Source organism: Solanum verrucosum, unplaced genomic scaffold (assembly GCF_900185275.1).
Source record: "Solanum verrucosum unplaced genomic scaffold, falcon-dt-bn FXZP01000229.1, whole genome shotgun sequence".
Taxonomy (NCBI): Eukaryota; Viridiplantae; Streptophyta; class Magnoliopsida; order Solanales; family Solanaceae; genus Solanum; species Solanum verrucosum.
In genome coordinates, this window is record NW_026020011.1 from 2363561 (window position 1) to 2383940 (window position 20380).

Sequence of the window (20380 nt, forward strand, 5' to 3'; positions counted from 1 at the left end):
GCTAGGTGCGAAAGTGCGTAAAGTAGGCTCATTCTTTGGTTTGTAAAGATCTTCTTGTAGTTATTGTTACAGAGTGACCTCAGCATTGTAAACTCACAAGTACTTCCTCAAATTGTTAAAACTTTCATTGTGCATTGCCTCTTTTTATTAAAGGATATTTACTAGCAGGGTTGGCAAAATCAACTCATAAAATCCTGATCCGGTTAACCTGTATAAATTTGACCATGTTAGTAACTCACTTATTTTATTAATGGAAAAACTACATAAATAAATCATAAAACTCAAAATAATTATAAGTTCATTCCATTGCAACGTTGTTTGGTGGGTTGAAAATGAATGGGTCCCAATTAGTGTGTATTGCAATGAGCGACAACCAACTTTTTTGTCACTTGTTTGTTTTTGAAATATCCAGCTATGCAATTGATATGTTAAAAACATTATCATTATACAACAAAAGAGAAGTGTATCGTACATTCAAAATTAAAACATCCCAATTTGAAGGGACAGACATGAAATTGTACTTGAATAAAGAGTCTTTCAAAAACAAGTTTTTTACCGTCACAAGATAGTGATAAGATTGGGGTACACTCTATTCTATCTAGGCGAAATGGTCCGATGAACTCCTATACTTGTATGTGTTTGTATTCTGAACCATTCTACTTAACATTTTGTCAACTAAACCCTTAAATTCGTTAAAACACTATATTTAAACCTTTTTCTTATTAGATCTTTGTGTGTGTAATCCAACCTCTTACACATGTAATTCCATGTCATTTTTCAATGACACGTCATAAATTAAATATTAAGAAAATAAAAAAATCAAATATTTAACTTTTATAAATTCTGATATTTTTTAAATAGTCATGTTCTTCATTATTCATATATCCTTATAATTTGAGCACCAAATTCATGTCAAATAAATGAACTTCTTCATTATTTGACTTGAAATTTCAACTACAAGTTCACTAACACAAATTCAACAGCCCCAATCACAAATTTGAATTAATTTCATAAATTCATAAGACCCATTTGTTGTTGTTCAAGCTTTCTCAAGCTTATCAATGGAGTTTCAACTTTTTCAATACCCACTGTCACCTTTTACGTTGATGCATATCATACCTCCTCTTTGAATCTAACTAACACAAACAATGGTTTCAACTTTTAAAATAAAAAAAAGGACTAAGAATTTAGAAAAATGGGGGCCGAAAAAAGAAATTAATGGCGGGATTTTGATTTGTTGCAAAGAGGAGAGTGGGTTAAAGAAAAAAAAGAAAGTGTATGACAAGTGATTTTGAAGAAAAGAAAAGAATAGGTATGGTGGGTGATTTTGTTGAAGAAGAAGAGAAGAAAGTTTAGGGTTATGGGTGGGAAGAGTGTTGGAGAAGAAGAGAAATTGGGGTGAGACGGGGCGGGGTGGGGTGGGAGTGGGTTAGTGAGGAAATAAGTTTTTTTGATAAAAAAAAATATTTTTAAATAAAATTTAGTGTATTTACATGCTTGAAAGCGAGTGTATTCACACATTTTTCCAACTCAACAATATTTATGCCACAGAGATTTGATTAATGGTCAGAGACCTTTCAAATATTGTGTTTTAATAAGTTTAAGGGTTCAGTTGATTAAGTATAGAGTAAAAGGGTTCAGAATACAAACTCGTACAAGTATAAGGGTCTATCGGACCATTTCGCCTTCTATCCAAACTTCACTTGTGGAATTTTAGTAAATATATTATTGTTATAGACTTTGAACATTTTTAAGAAACAATGATTAAATGAATATTTATCGTCTTAAGAAATAATTTGAGGAATGAGGATACAATAAGAAAAGTACATGTAATCTCACATATGATTGCCACAAAATTATTCCATTCACTAAAAATAGGAATGACAATGGGGTGGGACGGACGCGGGGCGGAGTGGGTTTAAGGCTATGTGGGGCGGGGTGGGTGGGATGCAGGGCGGATTGAAGTGGATCTTTTTAAAATTAATGCGTGGCGGGGCAGGTTGCGGGTATATTGATTATATGTGGGTTCAAATTTGATTTTAACGTTTTACATGTTATAAGAGTGACAGAACATTTTTATTAAGATATTTCTTTAAAGCTTCTAAAATATTCAAGATAATAAATGAAAATGGTTTAATAAAAAATAATACAATCTCTTACATATTTCCCAATTGACCTTTTAAAAATAAAATTTTAAGTCACAATCCTATTAAATAGATAAAAATTAATAAAGAAATGAATTTATTTTTAGTATCAAAATTAACTAGAAAAAAAAAATATTAAGAAAATTATATAGGGTGTGTACATGCGGGACGGGTCTAGCAGGGTGGGTGGGGTGGGGCAGGTTAAAAATAAAAAAAAATATTATGTGGGACAAGTCGGGAGTCGGGACAGATTAAATTTTTTAAGGGTTAAACTCAACCCGCCCCGCACCGCCCCATTGCCATTCCTAACTAAAAATAACTAACTGGAGAATGAAAAAAACAAAAAGCAAAATAACGAACTTCATTTTTTTTTTTGTTCCTTATTGACTTTCGAAAATATGAGTTTGCCGGAGATGGAATCAATAGCGTCGGCGATCGGAGTATCGATTCCGGTGCTCCGTTTCTTACTCTGTTTCGTCGGCACTATTCCTGTGAGTTTTCTTCATCGATTTGTTCCTTGTGTCAGTGGTAGGCATTTCTACGCTACCCTATCAGGTGCTGTTTTGTCCTATTTGTCGTTTGGGTTCTCCTCGAATTTGCATTTTTTGGTGCCGATGCTTTTGGGTTATGCTTCAATGGTTTTATGTCGACATTATTGCGGTATCATCACTTTCTTCCTCGCATTCGGATATCTAATTGGATGGTACATTCATTAATTCTCTCCTAACATTATTTTCTTTTCAGATCTCTGTTTTTTATTTGGAATTACAGTGTAACTGCATTATCGATCTTCGATGTTTTGAATTTGATGGTGACCTGTACAATTTAATTTTGAAATTCTTCCATTTTCGTTGTTTTAACATCTACTCTTATCTTTTGGCGGATGAATAGTGGCAATGATGAGTTAATACATCTAAACTATCACATTTTCACGAGTTTTATATTTCAACTATTCATTGTTCTGCATCACCTTTTCACGAGTTTCATACCTCAACTATCACTCCCTTCGTATTTAAACATATATACCTTGATGTTGAGTTTGCTTACACATGCCTGTTGTTGTCGAGTGAGAACAAAAATTTAGCCAACTCAGCATGTGTGTTCACAAAGGGAGTGATAGTTTAGGTAGGTAAATAGAACAATAGATAGTTCAGGTATGAAACTTGCAGAAAAAGGGATAGTTTAGGTGTATTTTTAACCATTAACTCTATGTGTATATATACAATGTAATTTTTCATGAAGGGGATTCGCATGAACGCCCTTTCACCCCCTAGCTCCGTCCATGAGTACTCGCATATATTCTTATTCTCCACTTAAGTTCATGCTGTTTTCTGTGACAGAGTTCAAACCCATGACATGAGCTAAATCCGTGCATTAGTCATGAGCTCTTACCACCAGAAAAAACCATTTTGAGCTGTATTTTTATGTTGATCTTGTGCTAATGAGGAAAAACTTGGTTCTGTAGCAGACATTTGATGTTATTATTGCTGTATGGACTGTTTGCAAGGTGAATCTCCCCCAACCCCCAACAGGAAATAAAGCATTCCTTGTTGAACCGTTTCCTCGTTATGCTAGTTTTAATTTTTATAATACTGTGAATGAAAACCTTTTAAACTCTATTGATAATAATCAAACATTTCGGTGCAGCCATGTGTACTACATGAGCGGGGATGCATGGAAGAAAGGAGGAATGGATGCTACGGGTAAGAACGAACTTCCTCTTTGTCCTAGTCTTGGTTTCTTTTTTAAAACATGACAAAACAAATCAGGGTCTCAAACTCCTTTAATTTTCGTAATGTGTTCAATCCACTTGGAATTTGAGACAAATGAAGCATACGATACTTCTTTAGATCAAAAATATTTCTTGTAAATAGAAATAGAATAAAACCTCAGTTCATGATGAGTTCAGACATTGTTGATATGTAGAAATCTACTGATTTTAAAACAAGAAACAAAATTATGGATTCAGCCTGTATCACTATGATCTGCTCAATGTATTTTTTTTAATTGGCTCTCTCTTCTAAAATTTTAGGAGCTTTAATGGTTATTTCTCTGAAAATAATATCAAGTGTGATCAATTACCAAGATGGATTATTGAAGGAGGAAGATTTGCGTGAGGCGCAAAACAAAAATCGTTTGCTAAAGTTGCCATCATTACTTGAGTACTTTGGTTATTGTCTCTGTTGTGGAAGTCATTTTGCTGGTCCAGTTTATGAAATGAAGGATTATCTTGAATAGACAGAGAGAAATGGTGTAAGTTCATATCATCATTGTATTGTTGTTCTGCCAAAGGGTATTATCCAACACCGTTTCGTATCTCTCTTTTATGTGTGTAAATTATATACTTCTGAAAAAAAAAAATGTATATATACCAAATGTTGGCATTGCCTGAAGCCCTTTGCATCTCATTACAATAACTAAACTAAGTCCTTTTCAGATTTGGAAACCTTCAGACAAAGGACAGCCATCGCCTTTTGGGGCAGCGTTAAGAGCTATTCTTCAAGCAGCTCTGTGTATGGGATTGTATATGTATTTGGTGCCTCTTTTCCCAATTTCCATGTTCTTGGACCCAATGTACCAAGAATGGGGTTTCTGGACGCGGTTGGGTTACCAATATATGGCTAGCTTTTCTGCACGGTGTAAATATTATTTCATATGGTCAATCTCGGAAGTTGCTATCATCATATCTGGCTTCGGTTTCAGTGGTTGGGCAGACATGACTAATCCACCAAAAGCACAATGGGACCGTGCTATAAATGTTGACATATTGGGTGTTGAGCTTGCAAAGAGCTCAGTTCAAATACCTCTTGTATGGAATATTCAAGTTAGCACCTGGCTGAGGCACTGTAAGAATATCTCTCTTTTTAATCCATTTTGTATGTTGTGATTCTTTCAGGAATTGGTGAGCTATATAGTCCTACTCCATTTTAAATTTATATGACACTCTCGTTTACCTAGTCTGTTATAAAATGGATAACACATTTCTATATTTAGACACTTTTGACTTTAAACATCTCATTTTATCTTGACTTACTTTTATAGCTATAGAAATGTCATTACCATTTCAAGATCAAAATGTCAAAAGGCACTTGTGAATTGTGATATTTGCCAGAAGTTTTTGTTTTCTCTCCTTAAGCATTGTGTTTATTCAAACACTGCCATATAAAAGAGACTCGGGGACTACTTGTTATGTTGCATGAGTTGTATTTTCCAGGAAACTGATCGTATACAAACTTTTATGATTTATCAAATAAGGGTCATGTGCCTTAGATTTCTTTGTCCATCATCTTTTAATGAATGTGTAACTAACTTTGTGACAAAGCTAAGCATGATGTGTAATTATTTTATGATTAAATTTCTCCTCTTTTCTGTCGTTTTTTCTGCAGATGTATATGAGAGACTTATACAGAAGGGAAAGAAGTCTAGTTTCATCCAGTTGCTAGTCACACAGACTGTTAGTGCTGTATGGCATGTAAGGAAATATTTTTACACAATGTGTTCTGCAATCTATCTGCTGAAAGATTTATATGATAACGTATAATCGTGTCCAGATGAATTTTCATGGAACTATAACATGTATGCACAAAACATTTATCAATCAGCATCAAAAAATGACTTTGCCTATGGTGGCATCAAAATTTCACTAAAATACGCTTCAACTCTATGAAGTTTTGTATATTTTTTTTTGAAGTTGAACTCTTATCACAAATGTTTTCTAACTATAGAAATACAAGTTGTGTCACACTTTATATCTTTCAATATATATTCCTCTACAAATTCGTTTATGATACATGAAACAATTGATATCGAATTCTTTAAGAAATATCTTGTCTAACTAAAGTTTATTGTGTTACACTGCAGGGGTTATATCCCGGGTACATCATATTCTTTGTTCAGTCTGCTTTGATGATTGCTGGATCAAGAGGTACTTACAAATCTTGTTTTGTTTTACTTATATGCTCTAATACTAATATGCTTTAATTGTAATCTTGTTTTGTCTATGACTATGAGAAGTCATTTATAGATGGCAGCAAGCTACAAGTAATATTCAGTTTCAGAAGACGTTGGTATTCACGAACTTTGTATATACACTGCTAGTTCTCAACTACTCTGCTGTTGGATTCATGGTTAGTTGCCTATTTGTCGAAATGATGTTTATTACTCTCTCTATTTCATTTTCCAGGATATATTTTCTTTAAAATGACACGTCTTTTAATGTCATGTCATGTTTAAAACCACATGTTACAGCCTACATGGATATTTTGATAGGACTTCTTTCAGTTTTTGCCCATCGGCCAAACATAATTACAGGCGCTAGCCAAAATATACAATAGCTATACACTGATTATGCATGTGTGTGTATATTAGATCACTGAAAGGCATTGGACAGCAATTATCTCATTCTTTAATATCTTATCGAATCAAACAGTGTCATATAAAATGAAACAAAAGGAGTATAGATAAAATCTTCGATATAAATTAACAAAAGTTTTCTTGTTTATGTTTTTATAGGTACTAAGTCTGCATGAAACACTTACAGCTTATGGAAGTGTATACTATATTGGAACTATTATACCAATTCTAGTGATCTTGCTTGGTAAAATGATTCAGCCAGCAAAACCAGTAAGATCTAAGGCAAAAAAGGATGAATGAGTCAGAATCTGATTTTTGGAAAATTGGTTTTTAGAGTTCTTGGTGGAAGAGTTAGAGCTGTTCTTCCCATTACTTTATTTATTATTTTTTTGATTTGTAGAAATCATCAGTTTTGATAGATGTCAACCAGCATGGGTTGTGGTGCAGTAGTGGGAGTACTTCACCCTTAACCAGATGTCTCGAGTTTGAGCCTTGGGTATGGAGAAAATCCTATTGGGAGCGCCACCCCCGAATGGACCCTGCAGTGCACGATTCGGATTTAGTTGGGGCTCCAATGTGGGCTCCGGACACTAGATGGAAAACCAAAAAAAAAAAGAGTAGTTAGTTTAGTTGTTGGAGTTGATTTGGTTCATTCAGATGACCAGGCCTGTTTGTTACTTAGAGAGGCACAATTATGTCTCTAGGCAACAGTTGAAATTGCACATTGTACCTTTATAATATGTTGGTCTTTAATTTTTGTCCTTTTAACAGTTGAACGTATGTCCAGTGAGGCATTCATGGGCTGCCTTATTTTGGTTGGTCCAATATAACTAATATATGTTGTATGCTGTTTTGTGAGTAACTTTCACATATAACAAACATAAAAATCATATTTGTATGTTATAGCTATAATTTGTATAATTGTGCTCCATAGCAAATTTTATGTTTGCTATGGAGCTTTGATTTGTATAATTCGCTAGATACATCCAATTTTATACAAATTGTTCAGTTTTGTATAAATTCATTTATACATTGTAATTTGTATAATAAGATCTGTATTTGTATAATTATAAGTGTATAGGACGAAAATATATGTATTTGTATTTGTATATATATACACTTTTCTATCGCTTTATACAAACACAAACGCATTTTATACTGAAATGTATTAAATGGCTAATTATATACCGAAAATGGCTAATTGTATATTGAATCAGATGGCAAAAAAATGGGATGTTTGTTGCGAATTACAAATAAAATAAACTATGGCTATAACATTTAAGTTTGTTAGGGTTTGTTATTTTTGTCAAATTGATGATTGAGGCCTGTTCAAAAAATAATGTTTATTTGATATGTTATATATAATGATAATGTAAGAAAAATTAATGATTTTCTTAGGTACTAAAAGTTTATTAAAAAGGTGGAAACTTTCCAAAATAGCAAATATTAGGCCTTAAAGAGGACTCTATAGCTATAGTTTGTTTAATTATGAATAATAGCAAAATGTTAGGGGAGGAGGGAAGAGAGAGGCAAGCAAGATCTAGGAAAGAGAGGAGAGATTGTATTTTTTCATGGATTTTGATACAAATACAAATTGATTTGAAAATAAATGCATATTAAGAGGAGTGAGACGAGCGAGATCGAGAGAGGGAGCAGGAGCAGGAGGGCGAGTGAGATAGAGAGAGAGAGGATTGTATTTTATATTTATTTGCATTGTATTCTGTATTTATTTTGTATCAATTTTATTTGAAATACAACGAATTGTATTTTATGTTTATTTTGCATTGTATTATGTATTTATTTTGTATCAATTGTATTTAAAATACAACGAATACAACTGTATTTATCCTTCATTTGATTGGTTACAAATACATTTGACAGAGAGGATGAATACATATTGTATTCGTATGAATACAAAAACAATTGATACAAAAATACAAAATACATTTTATCGAATACAATTGAAATAAAATATAAAATTCTCACATATATTTGACTGAATACTATTGATACATAATACATTTGAATGAATTTCTTCTTATTGACAGAATAGAGAAGAATAGAGAGGGGGGGAGGGGGAGTAGCTGTTTTCCATAAATAAGTTGTAATTTTTTTCATTTTTCATAATTTTCCCAAAAAGGATAATATAAATAAAGCAGTAACGTTATGACATACATTTTAGCTCATTTCAGATCAGCTCATTTCAATCCAAGTAACTTTTAGGTAAGTCAATAACTTATTAATTTATTAGAATTTCAATTCATTTTGACCCGTTCAAATTCAACAAAACCGTCCATTTGACACTTCTAACCATATTTAATCTTTTCAAATTAACTCAACCGTCCACTTCACACCTCTAAATTTTGATAACCTATTGTGACATCTTACTATGTTACATAAATATCCTTTTTTTATATATATAAAAAAGGCCCAGTATTGACTGGGTCATTGAGAATGACTTGAGGGGAGGCAATTGATTTGTCAATTTTAAATTAGCTAAGGGCCCTACGAATCGTCATATGATTAAACTATTTGTATATACTCCCAAAAGACGTAACAAAAATGATTAAACACATTTTTTTTATGTGCATAAGAATAATCAAAGACAAGAAATAGTATACAAATAAAATAGGAGTATTTGATTACAATTTCTATAATATTTCACATTTAAAGAGATATAGTTTTTGTTTTTTATTTTTCGTCTCGCGAATGAAACATCAATATCACAACAAATCAGTTACTCTTTTTTATTTCAGTCGTTCACGTTTGACTTGGTATACTTCTTAATCTTATATATATATATATATATATATATATAATATAATGTATAACATACATAACTATGTATCAGAGATATATAATCATGTATAGATAATTATATATAATTATGTATAAATAGTGTATAACCATATATATTTTATCAGCCATTGGTGATTTATGAAAATAATAAATGGGAAATTGTATGAAATAACAAACTATTAATTCAAATTAAATGTTATAGTCATAGTTTATTTTATTTGTAATTCGCAACAAACATTCCATTTTTTTGTCATCTGGTTCGGTATACAATTAGCCATTTTCGGTATACAATTACCCATTCGGTATACAGATGTAAAAAATGTGTTTGTGTTTGTATAAAACGAGAGAAAAGTGTATATACAAATACAAATACATATATTTTTGTCCTATACACTTATAATTATACAAATACAGATCTTATTATACAAATTACAATGTATAAATGAATTTATACAAAACTGAACAATTTGTATAAAATTGGATGTATCTAGCGAATTCAAAAGCTCCAGAGCAAACATAAAATTTGTTATGGAGCGCAATTATGCAAACTATAGTTATAACATACAAATATGATTTTTATGTTTGCTATATGTGAAAATTGCTCGTAATAAATTGAATATTGTTATTTATTTATTAAAATTTCTTGTGGGGTATTTGAAACATAAGGGAATATATAATTAAGTGGGTTTATTTGTTCGTGTTAGGAATAAGATCGTATTATTATACAATAAAGTCTAGAACATGCATGTAATTGATAAAATCTACAGTCAATTTGTAATATATTGTAATCGAGTAGTTTTACTTGAAGGAATTTTGATTCAATGAATATTTTATTTAATTTTTCATTAATAAAATGCTAATTTATTATATTATCTCTAATTATTACTCTATATGTTGAGGAATGAATAAAAAGTAATTACAGTACTCTTTATGTCTTAATTTAAATGTCTTACTTTCAATTTTGATATATATCTCAAAATATGTCTCTTTCAATATTTAGTAAGTTTTTTCATTTTGGTATTTTATATGATACTCCCCCGGTCCATCTTTACTTCTACACATACACTAAAAATAGTTATCTAACAATATTTGTCCGTTTGCAAAATCAAGAGATATTTTACCTTTTTGTGTCTATTTCACTCTTACTATTCAATATTTAATACATTTTCTAAAGCATTAAATTTAATATATTCAAAGGGCAATATAGTAATATTACTTGTTTCTTAAGGTGTGTATCAAATCAATAGTAGACAACTATTATTGGATAGAGGAAATAAGTTTAAGACCCCAAAATTTAAAATACTATACGTATCTTTAATTTAAGACTACATTTATCAAAAGTCAAGTAAGATATTTAAATTAAAACAAATAAAATGTATAATAATAAAAATCAAAATAAATATTTTTAAAGTAAGTAATTTATTTTTTAAATTAGATAATTAAAAATGGAAGGATGAGTAATTGTTTGTGTCTAAAGTTTTGCTTATATGTGTAAATAATACACGTGTACTAAACCTTGTTTTCCTCAAATGAGAAACAGGACTCATTCTTTTACTACCAATGTCCAAAAAGCTTTACACGTGCTAAAACCCAACAATGTTTTTTTCTTTATTAAATTTGACATAATTTATTTTTATTTTACATTTCCCCTCTCTTTTTATATTTAATAAGTTTTTCTAATTTAGTATTTGGAAAAATTCTTTTTGCCAGAATTTGATCAGAATAGTAAAATAACATATTTTACACTATGTTATTTTACCTTTTTGAACATTTTTACCCTTTTAACTTTAATATTTTTAATTAAGAATGAAAAAAATATCAGTTTATTTTTAAATAAAAGAATATTATAGACTTTTTAAATTTCTGGCCAAATTTTCTGATCATTTAGCATTACCCTTAGGGGTCGTTTGGTGTGAGGGATAATACCAAATAGTCCCGGGATTAAATTATAGTACCGCTTATTTTGTTGTTTGGTTGACAAGTTCGGGATAACTTATCCCGGGATTAATAATTAGTACCGGGATAAGTTATCCCTCTCTTTGGGTGGTATAGTAATCCCGGGATAACTTATCCCGGGATAAAATAGGTAAATGACAAAAATGTCTCTTTCAACCCTTTTGTTATATCACTTTTTACATTAATGAAGGGCATTTTTGTAAACAAATAAATTATTCTTAAAATTTATTATTTTGAATACAACAAACCAAACACTCAATAAAAAATAATCTCAACACAACTTATCCCATCATAACTCATTTTCAAACCAAACGACCCCTTAGTATTTTATAGGATAAGTTTAAATACTACACACATCATTAGAGCTGTCAATATGGGGTAGCCCACCCCATCCGGGCTAATCCATACAGGCTTTGCAATTTGACGGCTAGGCCGGGCGGACCAAAAATGGTCGGTCCAGCCCACAAGTGTGTGGGCTACGAGCTTTGCCGGGCCAATCCTCTTTTCTTAAAAGTATATTTTTTATAATTTTTTAAATTAAATTATAATTCAAAAATATTATCATAAATATCGACTAGTGTTGCTACTTGTTAATCAAATACACAAATACAATTATCTATATAATATTTATTAAGTTTGATTTCAAATAAAAACATAAATAGTTAAATAGAAATATTAACCTAATTATTTTCCAAGAATCATAATAAAACACAAAAACTATGATAATATTCCATAGACTATGGCCTATGTAGTGATTCCCTAGAAATTTTAGAAACTTTATTTTATGTAATACATATTTTATAAATATAATTTGTATTTAAATTGTAATATTTCAAACTTTAAACATATTTTGAGTGTAGATTCCTGTTATTTTTAATACTCTATTTTATTTTTATTTTTTAATTAATTTTTATTTGGCCCACGGGCCGGCCCTATCCATATTTCTCAAGCCCCACAATCGACAGACTTATTCAGGCCGTGTTAAAAAGTCATTTTCTTAAATTGGCTCCAAAAATCGTAGTCCATCCCTATCAAATTACAGGTTAGACCAGACCGACCTAACAAGCCTAGCTCATATTAACGACTCTACACATCATAAATATATGACTACACAATTCAAAATTCGGACTAATATATTTAAATTGAAATAAATGAAGTACTTAATAATAAATATAAAATAATAGATGGATGAGTATTTTTTTGTGCATGAAGGTTTACTTATGTGTGATAAATACATGTATATCATCGATAAACACTGTGATGGAGTAGCAAATACTTCTTTATTCTTAATTAAATGTTTTGAGGGTATGCAGTTGTCTTTGTTGAGAAGCACTTTACTCCTTAATGTGAGACTTTTTTGTACGAATCTAAATTTAATCAGACTTCAATACAAATATCAAATACGAGATAGATAATAAATAAAAAATAAAAAATACCCAGGCACTAAACCTTGCTTTCCTCAAATTTGAAAGAGGTTTCCGTCTCATCCAACAAGACTCATTCTTTTACTACTAATGTCCAAAAAATATTTACACGTGCTAAAAAACCCAATAACGTTTTCTTAATTCATTTACTCCCCCCGTCCTATATTTTACATGGATTTGTTTTAAAAAAATATTACCTTATTATAATTAAAAATAATTTAATTTTAAAAAAAATTATCCTGAAATAATTTATACTGACACAAATATTCTACCATTATGTTCGTTGCAAATTTATTTTTTAATTTTTCTCCTTAAATATTATGTCAAGTTAAATAATGTCACATAAAATGAAATAAAGGGAAAATAGAATCTAAAACGTTACTGTACCCAGTGGCGGAGCCACATTAGAGTTAGGGGGTTCATTTGAACCCTTTTCGGCGAAAAATTATATCATTTATATATGGTTAGAATAATTTTTTAGATATATATAGTAGATGTCGAACCCCCTTCGACTACTTCGTGTGTCTAGTTTTTCCGATTTTGAATCCCTTTATTAAAAGTTTTGGTTCCACCACTAACTGTACCTTCATATTAGTTTTATGAAATATCATAAACAATACATTCCCTTCATCCGACAATAGTTGTCCATTATACTATTTTGAGATGTCCAACAGTTCTTGTCCACTTTATGAAATCAATAGATAATTATACCTAATTTACCCTTATCATTAATTATATTCATTTTCCTATTACCTTTTTCGAGACATTATATTTATTATATTCAAATGGTTTTAAAGAAGTGTGCAGATAAATATTATTGGACGGAGAAAGTATTATCTTGCGAATAAATTTAAATAATAACTTATTTTGTTTCAAAAATATTTGACACAGTCAAGCAGGCCCCACATTTTCTCTCCTGTTCTTTTCATAGCATTTTCTATGAATACGTGTTGCTTAATTTCCTCTCTCTTCATAATCCAAAATCTATATATATAAGAAACTCAACGAGTACATTCTACTATTATAAAATATATACAACGCACGAACAAATAATATTTCGATTGGATTCAATTAATCGAAATTCAGAAGCTGAAACTTCAACAACGATGAATGATTCGAGTAATTCATGTTCTTCGATTAGAACGGAACGTTCGGATGAAGAAAGTATTTTATTAGTATCATCTAACAAGCCGAAGAAGCGAGCGGCCGGGAGGAAGAAGTTCAAGGAAACACGTCACCCGGTGTTTCGAGGAGTGAGAAAGAGGAACAACGATAAGTGGGTTTGCGAAATTCGCGAACCCACTAAACAAAAGCGAATATGGCTAGGTACGTACCAAACCGCAGAAATGGCTGCACGTGCTCATGATGTGGCTGCATTAGCGCTTAAAGGAGAGTTAGCCACACTGAATTTCGCGGACTCCGCTTGGCGTTTACAGGTTCCGGTATCTAAGGACCCGAAAGAGCTACGCCAAGCGGCTGCTAGAGCAGCTGAGGCGTTCGAGCCGGTGAGGGATGTAGCACCACAAGAGAATAATAATATTGTAGTAGATTGTAATATGGTGGTTGATGAAAATGATAATAGTAACTCATGTGGGATAGAGGAATGGGTTGCAAATATGGAAGAAGAAAGTTTGTTTTCACCAAATCCATGTTTATTTGGGAGTCATTTCAATTGGGATGATCATGTGGAAAGTGATGTTGAGGTGTCCTTGTGGAATTATACTATTTGATCTCACATGCAATCTAGGGCGGAGCTACAATGTAATACGAGGTTAAAGTGGACCTATGATAAATGGTTTAGTGGTTTGTTTGCGGCTTACAAAGTCATTATCTAACTTAAAATTCAAAACTTGTAAAATTCAGAACTCACGTCGTTAACGAGTTATTTCAAATATGATACAATAAAAAGGCATAATACATGAATGACTTTCTAATATATAATCTTGATATTTCACCTAGCCACACACCTTTAATATTGAGACTATATTAGGAGATCATTTATGTATTACGTGTAATAAAAATTTATTAGAAAGACATGAGGAATATATTCTAGTAGTTAGGTTGTTAGATGCCATCAGAATATGACATCAAGTCTCTATATTATATATAATGAATCTCTTAATAAAAATATAGTGTCTATGTAAAATTATTAAGTTCTTGTGAATCAATATATGTAGTGTTCTACGTACATTTGCTATCAGAATCCAACTTTCTCTTGTACACTTACTTTTTCCAGTTGTTATGATCATAGACAGATTCATGGTTCAAACTTTCTATATTCGAGTAATTTAAAATTTTTACAACTTTTTGATTTGTCAAATTTAAATATTATATTTATATGTACATATATTTATATACTCCATCTATCAATCTCTATTAATTATATAACACACTTTTCTCTCTAGTTAGTCTAAAAAAAATTGTGAAAAATGTCGACTAATCTGTAGGAGGGGTGCATTATAGTAATTTGTTTCAACCCGAGACATAAACAAAGACAGGGCTAATCAAACTTGCCAGAAGAGTCGATGTATAAATAAAGAATTTGTTTTGACATGAAATGGATATATCAATATATCTCTTACTCATATTTGCGAGATGATAAAATATGGCAAAAGCTATACCAAAAATTAGTTCGCATCGGAATGGACGTATTAGTTCACGTAAGGGTGCACGTAGAATACCAAAAGGGGTTATTTATGGTCACACAAATTTTAATAATACCATTGTCACTATTATAGATATACGAAATCAAATAGTTTCTTGATACTAAGCTGATACTTCTGAATTCAAAAATACGAGAAGAAAAAATTCAAGCAACTCAGAAAATTCGAGCAACTCACTCCTATGAGACTATATCAGTTACATAAATTAGTTATTGACTTGTTCGTTGGTAAGGTGATAGGTGTGCTAAAGGTGCCAAATAAGCTTAATTGACTGTGTCTAAGTACTATATATACAGTGATTTAAGACAGTTTATTCACGTGGTACACAATATAATGACAAAAAAAATGATTCTTATTTTGTCTTGTTTCTAATTTTGAACAAAACAATTTTTAAGGTTAGACTAAATCAAGGTAGATTAGTTTGGTAAGCTTGTAGTACCAACATACCGACCAATGTCAATTTTCCTTTTTTGCAATCAAATTTATATTTCATATGTTGCAATTTATTTATCTCGTTTTTTTTTTGGTTTGTTTAGAAAATTAACATCTTATTTTTAATATGGAGAAGAGCTTTAAATGTCCCTCAACTGTTTGAATTGGTACAAAAATATTCTTCATCCACCTTTGGACCCCCAAATACCTTCAACGTCAACCTTTTGGCTCAAAAAATACTCTTATGTCTAACGGATCATACTCATAAAGTGGATGTAGAACAACATTGTACCAAATCTCATAGTTTAAGGGCATTTTAGGCCATTTTCCGTTAAAATAATTTGAAATTACTTAATATATGAACTCACATGATTGATTTGATTTTGAATTTCATAGTCTACTCTCTACACACCCCCACCCCCACTTCCTATCTCTTCCATATTTTAAATTTGGATCTTGTCCACCATTTTATTTTATTTTTCAATTTATGACAAACATGAGAGAAAAAGGGAGGAAATAATGATGACGTTCATATAGAAAAGGAGGAAATAACAATGACGTTCATATAAAAATAATTAGTTCTTTTGTGTGTACCCAAAATACAAAATAAAAGAATAAAAATAATCATTTTTATAAAAATACAAATATCTATCTATATTTTTATATACATTAAACATATTAAAAATGATATGTTAACATGACGTATATACATTAAATGTGTAAAGGCTCATACATAAAAGCTAATACATAGATATTATTGTAATTTCTATACATTAAACAAACAATAAATGATACGGATTTGCTATTAAGTCATGATCAACTCATCGTATATGACTTGTCTAGTGCAATTTACATTTTCTGTGTGATCTATAAGCTACTGCACAATGAATAGGTTATCATAAAGTGCACACGCAATGGATAATGATAGTAACAGGGATTCTACCTGTAATCTGCCATCTTAGCCTGAAATCTGCCTCAAGTGTTGCAGCCATAGCAACAAGTACTTATCTTTCAATACCATCTAGAAAATGCCATATTTTTCAGCCTAAAAATCAAAATGCAGCAACATTTTGGTCAAACCTCACTTTTTTTTATAAATAAAATGAAATGAAGTTATTTTCCAAAAATAATAATAATTTAAATAATAAAATATACTTAAAATTAATGTTGTGGGGGTTATAAGTTATGACATGTCTTTTTAATCAAAGTCTACTAGAAAGATAAAAATAAAAACCTAAATAGTACTTTAAAAAGAGAAAATTACGCGGTTAAGCAGATTTGTACTACTTAATTACTCATCATAGCTATAGTTTGCTATAATTACCACTCGCGACTAACATTATACATTAATTACGTGGGCTAACTTCGAGTTTGTATAATTAGCCACGTTTGTATTTGTATAATTCGCCAGAATATACAAATGCATATGTATAATATACAATTATCTAACCAATATACATATACAATTCACCTCTCTCCCACTCTCTGCCCTCTCTCGCTCGCGTCTCTCCTCCCTCTCCCAATCTCGCTTGCCATATATACAAATGCATATGTACAATATACAATTATCTAACCGATATACATATACAATTCACCTCTCGCCCACTCTCTACCCTCTCTCGCTTGCTTTTCTCCTTACTGTCCCAATCTCGCTCGCCTCTCTCCTCCCTCTCCCAATCTCGCTTGCCTCTCTCCTCCCTCTCCCAATCTCGCTTGCCATATATATAAATACATATGTATAATATATAATTATTTAACTGATATACATATACAATTCACCTCTCTCCCACTCCTTGCCCTCTCTCGCTCGCCTCACTCCTCTCTCCTCCCTATAACATGTAGCTACGAGTTGTAATTATCAAACTATAGCTATGGAGAGTAATTAAGCTATTTTTGAATGTCTATATGTGAAAGTTCCTCTTTTAAAAATAAATATAAAACGTCATCACATAAATACTCTTTTTTGACCTATTTTCTAGATATCACAAGTGGGATTACTTAATTTAAACATTAAATAAATCAATAAAACCTTAATAGTTAGAGATTTTGAGGCACTCCTTGTTTCCATTTTTAATTGTCATGTTGCGTTTTTTGAAAGTCAATTTAACTAATTTTCAAAGTTAAATTAGATTACATTAATTCGATATTATTTTAAACAACAAATTTAGATATTCAAAAACTATACAAAAAGTACCATTTTTTTGCGTATCAATAATACATCATAAAATGTTAGTCAAAGTTATTATCGTTTGACTCTAAAAAAAATTACAACAATTAAAAATAGACGGAGATAGTATTAACTACTGATTTTTAATGAGTCTAAAAAATTTGGAGATGTATAAGACCCATCTTCTTCTACTCCCAAGTTCAAAAAAAGGGAAAAAAAATCATCAAACAAACATGTTGCAACGACTCATTTTCCTTAATCAGAGTTTTCGAATTTGAGCGTGGATATGAAAAAAATCCTTTGGAATGGAGTACTTACCCATTTGGGGCCGATACTGTGAATTAGTCGGACTTCAACGTGAATACCGAGATCGAAAACCAAAAAAAAAAAAAAAAAAAAAGAGCAAAGACAAGTGGAGTTTTCAGATCTGTAATCAGAGTTTTAATGGGTGTATCTATTGCTGTTTCTGCCATCTGTGTAGGTGTTTTCTTCTGCTAAAAAATTCTAGATATGGGTAAAAATCATTTTAGGGCTTTATTTTTGGCAGTGTTAGAGTGACAGTAATTATAAATATAGTGACTTTATTTAGGAAATTGATCATGTGAAATTTAACTAATCTAGTTGATTATAAAAATAATTTGAGAAAATGAGTGCATTATTGTTTGTCACTATCAACAAAGGTTTTGAGACTCTATTAATATTATTATTTTTTATGTAATTTGGCTCTACTATTTTGCCATGATAAGTCAACCCAAAAATCCAACACGTCTCTATTAATTATTTTAGTTGTTGTTTGTGTTAATAGTGTTCTGCTAGATCATATGATAATTGGGATTTGTTTGATTTGCAGTTTATCTCAGTTGTGATTTGGGATAACTAGAGTGAAAAATGGTTGCTTTTGGGAAGAAGTTGAAGGAAAGACAAATTCAAGAATGGCAAGGGTATGTACTCCAATGTTCTTTGTATCCTTTCTTTTTATTTCAACTTGTTGGAAACTAATGTTGCTCGATAGAGGCGAATCTAAAATTTGAAGTTTATGGTTATATAAGGATCTCAAATTAAGAAAAGGAATTTAGTATAAAGTGTCCAAGGGCATTTGAATCTGTTTTGTGCTAATAAAAGAGATATGAGTTAACTTCCTTCAATTTATATGAAGCAAAGTGATTGAGCAGAAATCAGACAAAAAAATTGATTTCTCACACTTAATGACCCTTGTGGTCCAGTCCTTCCTCGGACCCTGCACACAGCAGGAGCTTAGTGCACCGAGCTGGTGTTTTATGTTGATTGATAAGGATTATTTTGGGCTTTCAGATACTATATCAATTACAAAGTAATGAAGAAGAAGGTTAAGGAATATGCGGATCAAATCCAGGCTGGAGCACTCAATCAGCGATATGTGCTTAAGGATTTCTCAAGGATGCTGGACAAGGAGGTATGGATTTGTTACGTGCATACCTACTACTCCCTTGGTCCTAAACTGTTTGACACTATTACTATTTGGGGAGTTGAATCATGTTCAGAATCATGGTTCAATTGATGATCTCTACTGCCACCTTTAGTTTTTGTTTCTAGCTTTTACATCAGTTGTTTCACTTGAGTAGAATTTTGTTAATGTTCCTTTCCTGAATACTTTGCACTGTTTTTCTTATTAGTTGCTATGTTTTCTTCACTGTCGTTTGTCCTTTTCATAACTACGATTTGCTGCATTGAGCCGAGCGTCCTTCAGAAACAACCTTTCTACCTCTCTCTACCTCCACGAGGTAGGGGTAAGCAAGGTCTGGGTACACTCTACCCTCCCCAAACCCCAGTTGTGGGATTTCACTTGTGGGATTTCACTGGGTATGTTGTTACTGTAGAATTTTGGATAGGGATTTGGAGACCTTTGACTTAGTCTGATTTTATCTAATTGCTCGTAGTATCTAGGCATTTAGTTGTTGATTGGAAGGATTCTTCTTGTAGGAAAGAGTTTTCCTGGTACATTGTGAAGTATTGATGCATAAGAGCTCTTTTTTGTCTTTATAACAATGCAGATTGAAAAAGTTGTTCTATTTTTGCTGGAACAACAAGGGGTATTTGCAAGCCAGATATCTCAACTCAATGAACAACAAGATTCTCTTCAAGAACAACCTGATATATCCAAAGTAACTGAGCTACGAGAAGCTTATAGAAATGTGGGGCGTGATCTTTTAAAGCTTCTCTTTTTTGTTGAAATAAATGCCATTGGATTGCGGAAGATCCTTAAGAAATTTGACAAACGTTTTGGCTATAAATTCACTGATTACTATGTCAAAACCCGGGCAAATCATCCATATTCCCAACTTCAGCAAGTCTTCAACAATGTGGTAATATGCTAAACTCAATTGCTAGTGTCTTCCTCTAATAATAAAGCTTCTGTTGCTACTATAAAATAATTACTACTAGTACACTTTAGTCTAGATTCTT

At 31.4% G+C, this 20380-nt stretch overlaps 2 protein-coding genes and 1 pseudogene across 4 annotated transcripts in view; all 3 read left to right on the plus strand.

Moving 5' to 3' along the window:
* The window catches only part of LOC125820431 (SPX domain-containing membrane protein At4g22990-like), a 174150-nt gene that overhangs the window by 143929 nt on the left and 9841 nt on the right, over positions 1 to 20380 (plus strand). For 2 of the 3 annotated variants that reach the window (XM_049499863.1, XM_049499865.1), the window contains exons 1-3: positions 18704 to 18879; positions 19250 to 19370; positions 19969 to 20280. In XM_049499863.1, the coding sequence (XP_049355820.1) occupies positions 18827 to 18879; positions 19250 to 19370; positions 19969 to 20280 (486 nt within the window). In that variant the 5' untranslated portion in view covers positions 18704 to 18826. Of the gene's footprint in view, positions 1 to 18703; positions 18880 to 19249; positions 19371 to 19968; positions 20281 to 20380 lie in introns of those variants that run through there. The other variant, XM_049499864.1, reaches the window with a different exon arrangement.
* Positions 2526 to 6816, plus strand: LOC125820442 (lysophospholipid acyltransferase 1-like; annotated as a pseudogene).
* Positions 13774 to 14424, plus strand: LOC125820489 (dehydration-responsive element-binding protein 1E-like). The gene has a single exon (XM_049499929.1). The coding sequence runs from the start codon at positions 13783 to 13785 to the stop codon at positions 14404 to 14406; it is 624 nt and encodes a 207-aa protein (XP_049355886.1). The 5' UTR covers positions 13774 to 13782; the 3' UTR covers positions 14407 to 14424.